We start from the raw sequence: 12,838 nt of genomic DNA on the forward strand, positions 1-12,838 counted from the left end.
GATTTGAGGATGAAGAAATAGATAGGGATAATTGAAAATATATATATATAGGTGGAATTGCATGGGAATTAAGCTAGTGAGACAAGAAAGAGGAGAACCCATAAGAGTTTTGTTTAAGCAAGAATATCTTTAATACGAAGCAAAGGATATGCTAGCTATTATCAAAAGCGGATTAATAAAATTTGTGGCCTAAAACTAAATCTGGCTAGATGTATATTTTGAGAATAAAGTCATGAAGCTGCCTTTGATCAATATTTGTTTAAATTCGAATATTGAGGGTAACTACTAATTAGTCTTAATATTTGTTACTAATCTTTTTCCAAGGACTTCACTCTCCCCTTCGTCGTATATTTTGTGTTGAGCCCAACATGATTTTCAAGCCCGGCCCAGTCCAGTTGAAGAAAGATGAGAAAATTCTTGGGCCCAAGTCCTTTTAAAAGATGGAAAAAATTATGCGAAATGACAAACATTTACGGTATATTATTTAATTTAGCTATAGTTTCGGATATTTATGATTCGCAGCTACGGTTAATTCTTAAATATTACTATTTATGATTCAGTTCCTAATTGTATAAATCCAAAATGCGTATCCGATTGTATAAAATCATAATTTGTATATTCTTACCCTATCTATTTGTATATGATTTGTTGATACATTTGATTTGTATATGTTAAAGAAAAATCGTAATAAATTACCATGTTTATATATTGGCAAGCGAAATATACAAATGGAGTTCTAAATAATTTCTAAATGTATAGATACATAATGTGTATATGCTTACCATGTTTGTATATTCGCAAGTGATATATACAAACGAAAGTAGTCATAACAAACGAAACTATAGGTATGGAGCGTAATTAAGCAAATTGTAGCTAAGGAGACTTATTAAGTTTAATCTCTTTCCTATTTATGAGATTTTCTCTATTGTTTAACGTGACTCATAATAAACATTTGAAAACATGCGCAAAAATTCTTCTAAATATTTGAGGTGAAAGTTTTTAATATAAACACTTTGTCACGTGCATGTGCTCAATTGAAAGATCCTAGTTCAATAATCTAAATAAATTCATTAACAAATTAACAGGTAGGGCTAAATTTAGTTTATCCCAGACATTTGGTTGATTTACTCATACAGGTAGGGCTAAATTTGGATGGGCCAAAATGGTCTTAACTAGGAGTAGAAAAATTAACTAGATTGCATACTAATTGAAATCAAACCATATTGATGAAGGAGAGTTCAAAATACCTTTTAGCGACAATCATATGATGTTTAATTAATAAAGCTAGAAAAAAGAGATCAAAAAACCTAATAGCAAACTTTACTACAAATTCAGTAAACTCAAGTGAAATAAAACTATTCAACTATCTAACTGCTCTCTTGATTAGAGTTGTTTCTATAGAAGGAATTAACTTCTCTGTCATGCTCCTGCACAACACGTAAGGTCTCCATACACTCAATAACTTTTTTCACATTTGGTTGTTTCTTTGGTTTATCTTCTATATACTGTATTGCAAGTTGTGTGATTATAGTTCCATCGAGAGGATCACCCACAAGATTTTGGTGGACAATTGAACGCCGAGACTTGAACTCTCTCAAAACCCACATATTAATTGCATCGTCTCGGTCTCTTGTATCCACACCAACTCTTATGTTTATCAAATTTACGAGCAAAATATCAAAGGCAAAGACATCAGACCTAACAGTAAACGTATCTGTAAAGTATTTGACAAATTATAAAAGAAGAGACAGAGACATGCAGTTGCAAAAAAACGGTTGAGGAGATGATTATCAAGGAAATCAGGCTGAGGAAAAGGAATTATTTTTTTCACCATGCATCTGCACAACCCGTAAGCCCTCCATAATCGCAACAACTTATTTCAAATTTGGTCATTTTTTTTGTTACTCTTTTACCCAATGTTTTATAAGTTGTATACAACTCTATCAAAAGGACCTTGGTGGACAGGTGAACACCGGACTTAAAATTTTGGTGGACAAGTGAACACCGGACTTGAACTCTTTCAAAACCCATAAATCAACTGCTCTCTCTTAGAGATTTTCATACTCAACAATTATTTTTCTTATAAAGTTTAAGAGCAAAACAACAAACACAAGAACTAAGTTTAAGAGCAAAACAACAAAGACAAAAACTATCGTATCTAACACTTGACATATGTGGAAATCAACAAGAAAAAAAAATATAATATATAAATTATACTTCAATAACCTTAAGCTCTCCCCAATTACATATCTGCAAGTTATCTCACATCAGATCAAACCTGAATATTACTGGTTTGTTGGTCTTATATTTTAAAATAAAACAACAATCTCAAGCTAATGTAACAACCATTAACATAACCTTAGATATAGTTGTAAAAAAATAATTTATTTATAAGAATAATTAAGTAATTTAATTCAGAGTTCTAAAATATTTTATATAAAAGTAGATAAATTTTCATTCATTTTCCAAGGTGGACTTCTTAACACTCCCCACACGCCTAGACTTCATTACCAGTATCTCCCATGTTTGAATTTCTGCCTCCATTCCCCACCGAAAGCACACAATCAAAGATGGTAAATAAGAATAAAGTTGTATTTACATTAGCATAATCCATTTGTATTCAAGTATAAACATGTTTATATTGTTGATTAGTTAATATATGAATATTTTGATATCAACAATGAATATTTTTTTTTCATTGTATTCCATGTATGTATATTTAATAGTTGTATTCATTGGTATAATAATTGTTTTTAATATATGTTTAATCAAATTGTTTGTATTCTATGTATTTTTTAGTTTCCATTTGCTAAATGTATACATAATATAGCAGTTCTCAATTTCCTGTCAAAGTATCTATAAAGTATACGGTAATTAAATTCATACATTTTGATAAATATGTATGTAGAAAAACAGATAGTATGTATTAAATCGTTCTATTGAATCAGCACATGCAAATACATACAAATCACAATACATCTCATGATTTTGAAGGAAAAGCTTAGGTGCAATTTGATAATTTTAAGGATACATGTTTTGGTGTATACATCCGTACTTTATTATAATGGAAAGTTTGGATGGTAGTCTAATAATGGAAGTTTGTGAGTTCAAGGGATGTAAATCATGTAATTTAAGTGCTTGCCATTTTAAAGACAAAAACACCTTAATTGGTGCATTATAATTGTAGTTGTATACAAGTATATAATAAAAACTTACCTTTTATACAATGAATACAATCGGATATCCACCATAATTTTAGCTACGTAGCGTAATTAATATAATTATAGCTACTCAATTACATAAACTCTTAAACTATAGTCATTTCTGCAAGTTTCTCTTATACAATTGCTTCTTTTGTATATGTATAGCGAAATATACATATTAATAGTCATAGCAAACGTAAAGTTTGCTATGAAGCGCAATTATGCAAACTATAGATAGCATACAAATATGATTTTTATGTTTGCTATATGTGAAAGTTGCTCTTGTTCAAATTGATTGGGTCAATATGTTTTTAAGCTTTCAACATATAGATCTGTAAAATCTCAAGCATGTTCCAATTGATTCTGATGTATATAATTAACAAGAGGTGACATTGTTTAATTTAATGTGACTCATAATGAACACTTGAAAACATGCGCAAAAAATTCTTCTTAATATTTGAGGTGAAAATTTTTAATACCTTATATGACAATCATATGGTGTTTAGTTCATAAAGCTACAAAACGAGATAAAAAAACCCGATAGCAAAACTTACTACAAATTCAGTAAACTCAAAATGAAATAAAACTATCTATCTATCTAACTGCTTTCCTAATTAGAGTTGTTTCTATAGAAGGAGTTAACTTCTTTGTCATGCTCTTGCACAACACGTAAGGTCTCCAGACACTCAATAACTTCTTTCATATTTGGCCGTTTCTTTGGTTTATCTTCTATACATTGTATTGCAAGTTGTGTGATTATAGTTCCATCGAGAGGATCAAAACCTGGATCACCCACAAGAGTTTGGTGGACAACTGAACGCCCAGACTTGAACTCTCTCAAAACCCACATATTAATTGCATCGTCTCGATCTCTTGTATCCACAACAACTCTTTTGCTTATCAAATTTACGAGCAAAATACCAAAGGCAAAGACATCAGACCTGACAGTAAACGTATCTGCAAAGTATTCGACAAATTACAAAATAGGCTAGAAAGAAGAAAAATAATGGCGATAAAGTGGCGAGGTAGACACAACCAATGAAGCATTCATTTTAAACACAACACTATATATATATATCAATTGCCTCATTTCCTTCTATTTTCTTCCACATCCCTTCATTTCAAACATAACATCAACTTCTATTAAAACAAACATTAGGAAATTGAGGAGAACAACAGCTACTGAGATCAAATGTCTCCAAAAACTTCTAAGGAAATAAAATTGTAGGCACCTCCAAGAGAAGATATTACTTTCAGTATCATGTGACAATGACAGCAACAATAATGAAAATAACACTATGTTTTTTTTTTTTTATGACGGTGTTGTCTGTACCAGCGTTCCTCCACTATTTCCCTGGGGTACTTGTCTACTACCAAGTACCAGGTAGGACTCTGTCCACCACACCATTTGATGCAACAATGAAAGTAACACTAATGTTATATTTAGTGGAAACAAAAGAAAAGAACTAGAACCATACCAGGACCATGTGTAACGAGGGATCCATCAATGTAGCCATATGGAGCCAATCTAAAATCCGATGCACTGATTTTATTACGTAGAACCCCTCCAACTAACAGACCAAACTCATACATAATTGGTGTGAAATCCTGGAGATATAAAACACAAAATATCTTCAGTCACACAAATTACTGAATACAACATAATAGAATTAATTATCTTGACAACCAAAAATATTGAACAACAAAATGTACCTGATCAACCATAATGTGATATGGAGCAAAGTTGCGAATGAGGTATTTCCTATCATGCAGATAATTAAGCAAGCGAGCTAATGTAAGGGCTATCTTAACCCTCTGCATCCAATTGAAGTCACCTGAACAAGCAAAAGCAGAACATCTCCTACTGATTCACTGCATATCATGTCTCCATTGCCACCCCACATTTGTATTCCAGTAATAGCTACTTTGCCTTATTAACGACTACAGTTCCTTAAGATACATATAAGAGTAGTAGAAGTGCACCTCGAGTAATTAAGTTCTCCAATGTATCATGTGGATTTAGATCATAAACGATCCCCAGGGTCTTTTCCCCGCGACAATATCCAATCACTTTCACTATGTTGGGATTTCCCCTAATCCTTGAAGCTTGCAAAATTTTGAGTTCATTCTAAACAAAGAAAACAGTTGGTTAAGGTAAGGAAACAAGAGAATGAGCTTACACAAACACAGACCTCAAATCTTTCCAGTGTGTCGTCGCCTGTATAGTGATACACGTTTTTATTATCATATATAATCTTGACAGCAACATCCTTGACATCAGAACCAATGTGCATCTTCCCACGATAGAGCTTTCCTAACTCGGTGACTCCAACAAGATTTTCGGAAGAAAATTGACTGGTAAACTGGTTCAGATCCTCTGGTGTGAGAACATGATGATCGTGCTCCATTATGAAATCCTCACCCTCATCATCACTCTCAGCGGGGCATTTATTTTGTCTGAAAGGCAGACAGAAGCATTCTGTCAATAAAGTAGTGAATCCTGTACATAAACAAGCGAGAAAGGGGAACTCCGTTAGAAACAACAATACTATATCATCTTAACTACATACTATGTATGGTATATTCTTAGATCAAATCAGATGGTATATCATTGCAACCCTTGCCAAAGTAGCTATTCAGTATCCAAAAAGCTTCATCCATGTTCAAATCAAAGATTGAAAATAAAAATAAATTGCAAACAATCAAAAAATAGAAATGTAATTCTATATACAGACGATCAAAGATACCACAAACTAACAATTATTCTTTAAAAAAAAAAAACCCTAGAAAAGCAAATACATTAAGATAACTAGATAGAGATCGAAGTTACCGACCAGCAGCCCACCGGCGAGGCATGATTCTTTTCCAGTCCAATTACAACAATGGGAATTACGGGAGACGCGGAATTTAGGGAATGGGAATCAGATTTTTTTTTAAAATATTTTGAGTAACTTCTGAAATTGTCAAATCAAGCTTTTGGAAGAATTTGACACGAGATTAAATCGTATTGATCACGTTGGGTCTTAACCCATCTTTAGCCTATTTTTGTGCAAGTAACTTTTTGAGTAAGTCAATAAACCACTACTAAAAAAATCAGTGCTTAGCGACCACAAAATTAATTTTGTTGAGAATATAACAAGTAAATTTTTGGTTTATCAATATATCACGGATTGTCGATGAACTATTTATTAGCGCGAATAATTGGCACCTTAGTATTCCCTACCGATTTAACAGCAGAAGGGTTACGGCAAATTGAATTAATTTTGAAAGACAGATATAGCAACGAAAAATCTGTCGTTACCTCTTTAGATTAGTGATATTGGGAAAGATATCAAAATCTTTATATTATTTTTTTCTATAGTTGTTGAGTTTTTTTATAGCATTGCTTTTAAGTGCACATAATATTTGTTTAACAACTTCAAAGTTATCTTTCAACTACTGTGACTTGTTGCAACTTCTCTTCGACTGCTGCGACTAGTAAAAGTAAGTTTGATACTGGTTCTTCTTCTCTTTGACTGCTGTGACTAGTGAAAGTAAATTTGCTACTATTTTTTCGTCTCGGTTTTCATTACTATTATGTACTCAACTTCACTGTGGTGGGATGAGTTACTCTTTCTTCTCATGTTCTTTTCTACTTTCTTCAATTCTTAGATGTGCTCTAGTTATTTTTTTCTTCTTCTTTGCAGTTTTCTTGAGCTTTTTTTCAGCTCTGTAATTTTTCTCTCACAGGTCTCAATTCTGTAATTTTTTTTCTATAATTTCAGTTCTTGAGTTTTTTATTACCATTGGTTTTAAGCACATGTGCATTGTAAATTTTCTCTTGATTTCACTAAGTTACTTGCAACTGTAAAACATTTCAGGTACTTTAGCCATACTTTAGGAATCAGTAAAGTCATCTTTGAATGAAACTTCTTGACATGTCAATAAGGAGGGGTGATTGTGTGCTACTTATATGAATTTCATTACCTTCTATTCATCTTTTTGTATAATTATTCATATTTTAACAATTCAAAAGTAACTAAAATAATTCACGAACATAAATAATATGAAAAAAAATATTAAGTTCAAGCAGTAATAGGACCACCAAAGAAATTATTACTCACTTCCGTTCTTTTTTACATGTCTCTTGTTCACACTCACTTTAAGAAACTACTCCCTCTTATATTTCTTTTACCTAACTGCTAAGAAAATATTAATTGGAAATAAATTTTAACTATTTTTATTTCATCCTTATTTATATCTTAAGTTTTCATATTTCTTCATGAAACATTCACTCTATTTATGTTTCATTTTGAGGTGTTTGCGTCTTCAACAATAATTACTAGTAAGGGTAAAATAAAAATTTGAGATGAAGAAAATATTTATTTTACTAAACTATCTTTACTAATTATACTTTTAAAAATCTAAGCTTGACAATTACCACTTATTCACTTTTACTTGTCCACATTTACTCTGGAGGTCACATATGAACGGATCGGATCAAACTTAACAAGATTGTGTGCTACTTTGAAATCTGATCATGTTGAAGAAAGAGAGTTCAAATAAAACTACCCAACTATCAAGGATGCACATTAATTTCTTCACCATGCTCCTGCACAGCACGTAAACCCTCCAGACGAGCAACAACTTCTTTCATGTTTGGCCGTTTCTTTGGTTGCTCTTCTACACACTGTTTTGCAAGTTTTGTGATTGCAGCTCCATCAAGAAGATCAAAACCTGGATCACCCACAAGAATTTGGTGGACAAGTGAACACCCAGGTTGAACTCTTTCAAGGCCCATAAATCAAGTGCCCTATCTAAGGGGTTTCCATACTCAACAACTCTTTTGCTTATAAAATTTAAGAGCAAAACACCAAAGGCAAAAACATCAGACACTGAACGTATCTGCAAAGTATTTGACAAATTACAAACATGGTTATAGGACAATGAAAAGAAGCTTTAGCATGACAGATAAAAGTAAGGCAAACAAACTTGACTTCTCAAGTAAGCAGCACATGATTTTTTATTTTATTTTTCGAAATGTAAAGAAAGAAGCACATAAAAATCTACAAGAATAAAATGAAACCACAAAATGAAAAGAGAACATTAAAAAATATATTGCATAGTGTAAATCAACAAAAAAATATAATATATAAACAATACTTTTATAACTATATGCTCTCCCAAACTACACATCTGCAAGTTATCTCACACCAGATTAACCATAAATATTACTGGTTTGTGAAACTCAAGGGTATATTCATTTAAACTGGAGAGGAAAGGAACGGAAGAGAAGAAAGGAGTGGGAAGCATGATTCTTTTGAAACACAACGGGTATGTAATCCCACAAGTGGGATCATTTAGGGAAGGTACGATGCATGCTGACCATACCCCACTCCTCCGCATACCTTTGTGGTGTAACGAGGTTGTTTCCATTTAAACACAAAACTACACAAATCATTTGCCTCTTTTCCTTCTCTTTTCTTCTACGTCCCTTCATTTCAAACATAACGTCAACTTCTATTAAAACAAACATAAGGAAACTGAGGAGAACAACCACTCCAAGAAAACTACTGAGAAAAGTCTCAAAAGGACTCTTAAAGAAATAAAATTATGGGCGACTCTAAAGAAAATATTACTTTCAGTATCATGTGATGTGACAATAAAATAACACTATTTTTTTCTTTTCTTTTATGAAAGTGTTGTCCGCACCACAACTTATGTGTTCCTCCACTATTCCATTGGATACTTCTCTACCCCCATAAGTAGGAGTAGCGGGTAGCATACTCTGTCCACCATACCATTTGATGCAACTATGAAAGTAACACTAATTCGCTAGTGTTGTATTTGATGGAAACAAAAGAAGAGAACTCGAGTCATACCAGTACCATATTCAAATATGGATGCATCCATGTAGCCAGCCATATGGGGCACATCTCAAATCTAATTCATTGATTGTATTACCCAGAACCCCTCCAACTAACAAACCAAACTCAAACATAATTGGCGTGAAATCCTGGAGAGATGAAACGCAAAATATCTTCAGCTAAGGTAAGGAAGCAAGAGGATGAGCTTGCACTTACACACAAACCTCAAATCTTTCCAGTTTGTCGTTGCCTATATATTTAAACACCCTTTCATCTTGACAGCGACATCCTTGGTAATTAATATCACCAATGACCATCTTCCCACGATAGAGTTTTCCTAAGTGGGTGACTCCAACAAGATTTTCTGGAGAAAATTGGGTAGTAAACCGACTTAGGTCCTCCGATGTGAGTTTATGAAGTTTATCCTCATCCTCAGTGGGGCATTTCTTTTGTATGCAAGGCAGATTGATGAATCCTATATTTGTTATAACAGAAATTCAGGAGAAACAACAATACTATGTATAGTATAATCAATTTATTCAGCTTCATCAATTCCATGTTTGAATTTCTGCCTCCATCCCCACCGAAAGCACACAATCAAAGATTGAAAATAAAATTAAAAAAATGAATCTGTAATTCTATATACAATCGAAGATACCACCAAACTTACAATTATTCTCGATAAAAAAGGAACCTAACTAAACCAAAACCCCAGAAAAGCAAATACATTAAGATAAGTAGATAGAGATGTTGGGTATGTAGCAAGAGTTAATGGGAAATGGAGGGAAGATGAAAGAGGAACTTGAAAAAGTTGGGAACTTGAAAAGTTGAGAACTTGAAAAGTCCTCTTATGCTTTATTGAAAAGACATTTGTCCCTCATCGGTGGTGGAAAGAAAATATAAGAGTTTAAATATAGAAACACTCCTATTAATTGTTTAAAGGGTTGGAAAGAGGGACCCCCTCGCGCCGTCATCGTCGTCGCTCGCTCGGCTTTGAATTTGGATTCTCAAAACTCCTCAGGGACTAGCATTATCTCAATCTCATTATATTGAAAAAGTATTGGATAAGTTCAAGTACTTGAATTTCAATGTTGTCAAAACTCCAATTGATTTAAGCTTTACATTTCAAAAAAATGTAGGTGAAAGTGACTCTCAATTGGAATATGCCAGGGTGTTGGGAAGTTTGATGTATATTATGAATTGTACGCGACCAAATATAGCATGTGCTATTAGCAAACTGAGTCGGTTCACTAGTAATCCGAATCAAATTCACTGGATGGCAATGAAACGTGTGTTGGGTTATTTGATGCATACACAACCACTATGCTTTGCATTATAATAAACATCCTGCCGTTATTGAAGGATATAGTGATGCAAATTGGATCACCAGGTCAAATGAAGTAAAATCCACAAGTGGTTATGTGTTTACACTTGGTGGAGGAGCAGTCTCTTGGAAATCATCCAAACAGACATGTATCGCTCGCTCCACAATGGAATCTGAATTCATTGCCTTAGATAAGGCCGGTGAAGAAGCTGAATGGCTCCGGAATTTCTTAGAGGATATTTCATTCTGGCCCAAACCTTGGGACCTATTTGCATACATTGTGATAGTCATGCAGCAATAGGTAGGGCAGAGAGCGTTATGTACAACGGGAAGTCTCGTCATATACGACAGAGACATAATACCGTAAGACAACTCCTCTCTAGTGGAATTATCACAATTGACTATGTGAAGTCAAGCGATAATGTGTCAGATCCACTAACGAAAGGCCTAGTGAGAGAGGCAGTTGAAAGATCATCTAAGGGAATGGGTTTACGGCTTAAGACAAGTCAGCAAGGCAGTAACTCTATCTAGCAGACTGGAGATCCCAAGAGCTAGATTCAAGGAGAAAAACAAAGTTGTGATTGACGGTTCGACATTGTCAATCAACTCAATCCATTCTCATGATGAAGACAATGTTCAGGAACAAGGTTAAGACTTTAAGGCTTGTTAATGAGTTAATAAAGCTTAAAATTTTTAATGATTTGCTAAGTTTGGCAGATTTGACCAAATAGTGTATCTACGAGATTACACAATTAGAAATCACCTATGTGAGTGTGAAGTGTAAGCCGCTTCAAAAAGAATTTTATGTCAAAAGCCTATTCTTTATACACTCATGAAACCAGGAGGTGTTCATGGCTGAAACGAACACAACCGTAAGAACCATAAACGGTAAAGAGTTAATTGTGTGACATATGGTTGTCTAGGTATACACCAAAGCTCGATGGTTCAAAGATATCGCATCTACCGATTGACCGAGTATATCCGATATATGTTCACTACGGAAAGTCCAAGGGGAAACCTACTTATCCAGATGCAATTGATTCCTGCTTGTAAAGTACACATTCGTCTATGCATTTCTTATGTTTTAAACATTCCCCATTAATGTGGGGGATTGTTGGCTATGTAGCAAGAGTTAATGGGAAATTGAGGGAAGATGAAAGAGGAACTTGAAAAAGTTGAGAACTTGGAAAGTTGAGAACTTGAAAAGTCCTCTTATGCTTTATTGAAAAGACATTTATCCCTCATCGGTGGTAGAAAGAAAAATAGGAGAGTTTAAATATAGAAACACTCCTATTAATTGTTAAAAGGGTTGGAAAGAGGGACCCCCCTCGCGCCGTCGTCGTCGCTCGCTCGGCTTCGGATTTCGATTTGGATTTGGATTTGGATTTGGATTTGGAAAAATGATCGATCGAGAGATTATTTTTTGGACAAAGTTTGTTTTTAGTTAATTAACTGATTCAATTAATTAGTTAATTGACCCGACCCGACTCGGATCCACGCGCGACCCGTTTTATTTGAATTTCCCGCCGTTGGAAGTGACTGTTCTGAAAGGGTTGCAACTTTCAGAAACAACCATGACTGTTTGAAAGGTTGCAAACTTTCATGAATGGTCGTGTGGATTCTGAAAGGATTGCAACCTTTCAGAACCAGTTCCTTTTGCCTATAAATACATTGATTCCTCAGACTTATTCCTTATGAATTTTTCTGATTTCTTCTTCTTCTTCTGCACAAAATTTCTTCGTGTACTTTACTGCTGTTGAGTGGTTCGCTGACACCAGAGTTTTGGGTATCAATACACTGGTGATTGAGATCATTCTATCCTTGGAGGACATATTCCAAATCAAACCTCGGATACTAGGGGGGAATAATTTCCTTAATGGGACACTGTGCATTCAGTGGGCTTGATCTTTTTCTGATTCTGTTTTTCCAGATTGTGGTACGTTTTTACAGATTTTAGTTTTGTTAATTAATTTATGTTCATCTATTCTTACTGATTTATTAAACTTTGGTTACTTCGTGTTTCTGCAAAGTTTATTGAAATCAGTAATTCTGATTTTTTATACACAGATTGATAACAAGAGATAGAAGATACCGACCAGCAGCACACCGGCGAAGCATGATTCTTTTCCAGTCCACTTATAACAATGGCAATTTAGGGAATGGGAATCAGATTTTTAAAATAATATTTAGGAAATATAATGGGCTTGTTTTAGATCCATTATTTATATATATGCCTTTTCTTTCTTAAAATAAAATCATGGCCCTTTTGGGTCATTTGAATTTAAACATTACAGAATTTATAAAATAATACTTAAAATCTATAAGTCATTAAAATTAAAATACTATATTATTTTACATACAAAATTACGTTATAACAAACATTAATAATGTAAATGAGAATGAAAATTATTACATATCATCATTTATCCTTAATAACATAAGGATAAATTAATGACTATTAAAAT

General features: G+C 33.5%; 1 protein-coding gene and 1 pseudogene across 1 annotated transcript; both read right to left on the reverse strand.

Annotated features, from left to right (window-relative positions):
* Positions 1 to 3,813: 3,813 nt before the first annotated feature.
* On the reverse strand, positions 3,814 to 5,864 carry LOC125815049 (probable serine/threonine-protein kinase PBL15). The gene is made up of 6 exons (XM_049494452.1): positions 5,822 to 5,864; positions 5,396 to 5,703; positions 5,187 to 5,331; positions 4,917 to 5,038; positions 4,682 to 4,811; positions 3,814 to 4,160 (listed from the first exon to the last, which is right to left on the reverse strand). Exons 1-6 carry the CDS (start codon positions 5,862 to 5,864, stop codon positions 3,814 to 3,816), a joined length of 1,095 nt encoding a protein of 364 aa, XP_049350409.1.
* A 1,884-nt stretch (positions 5,865 to 7,748) lies between these two features.
* On the reverse strand, positions 7,749 to 12,491 carry LOC125815050 (receptor-like cytoplasmic kinase 176; annotated as a pseudogene).
* Between the last annotated feature and the right edge of the window lie 347 nt (positions 12,492 to 12,838).

The sequence above is a fragment of the Solanum verrucosum genome, unplaced genomic scaffold, assembly GCF_900185275.1.
Source record: "Solanum verrucosum unplaced genomic scaffold, falcon-dt-bn FXZP01000261.1, whole genome shotgun sequence".
NCBI lineage: Eukaryota > Viridiplantae > Streptophyta > Magnoliopsida > Solanales > Solanaceae > Solanum > Solanum verrucosum.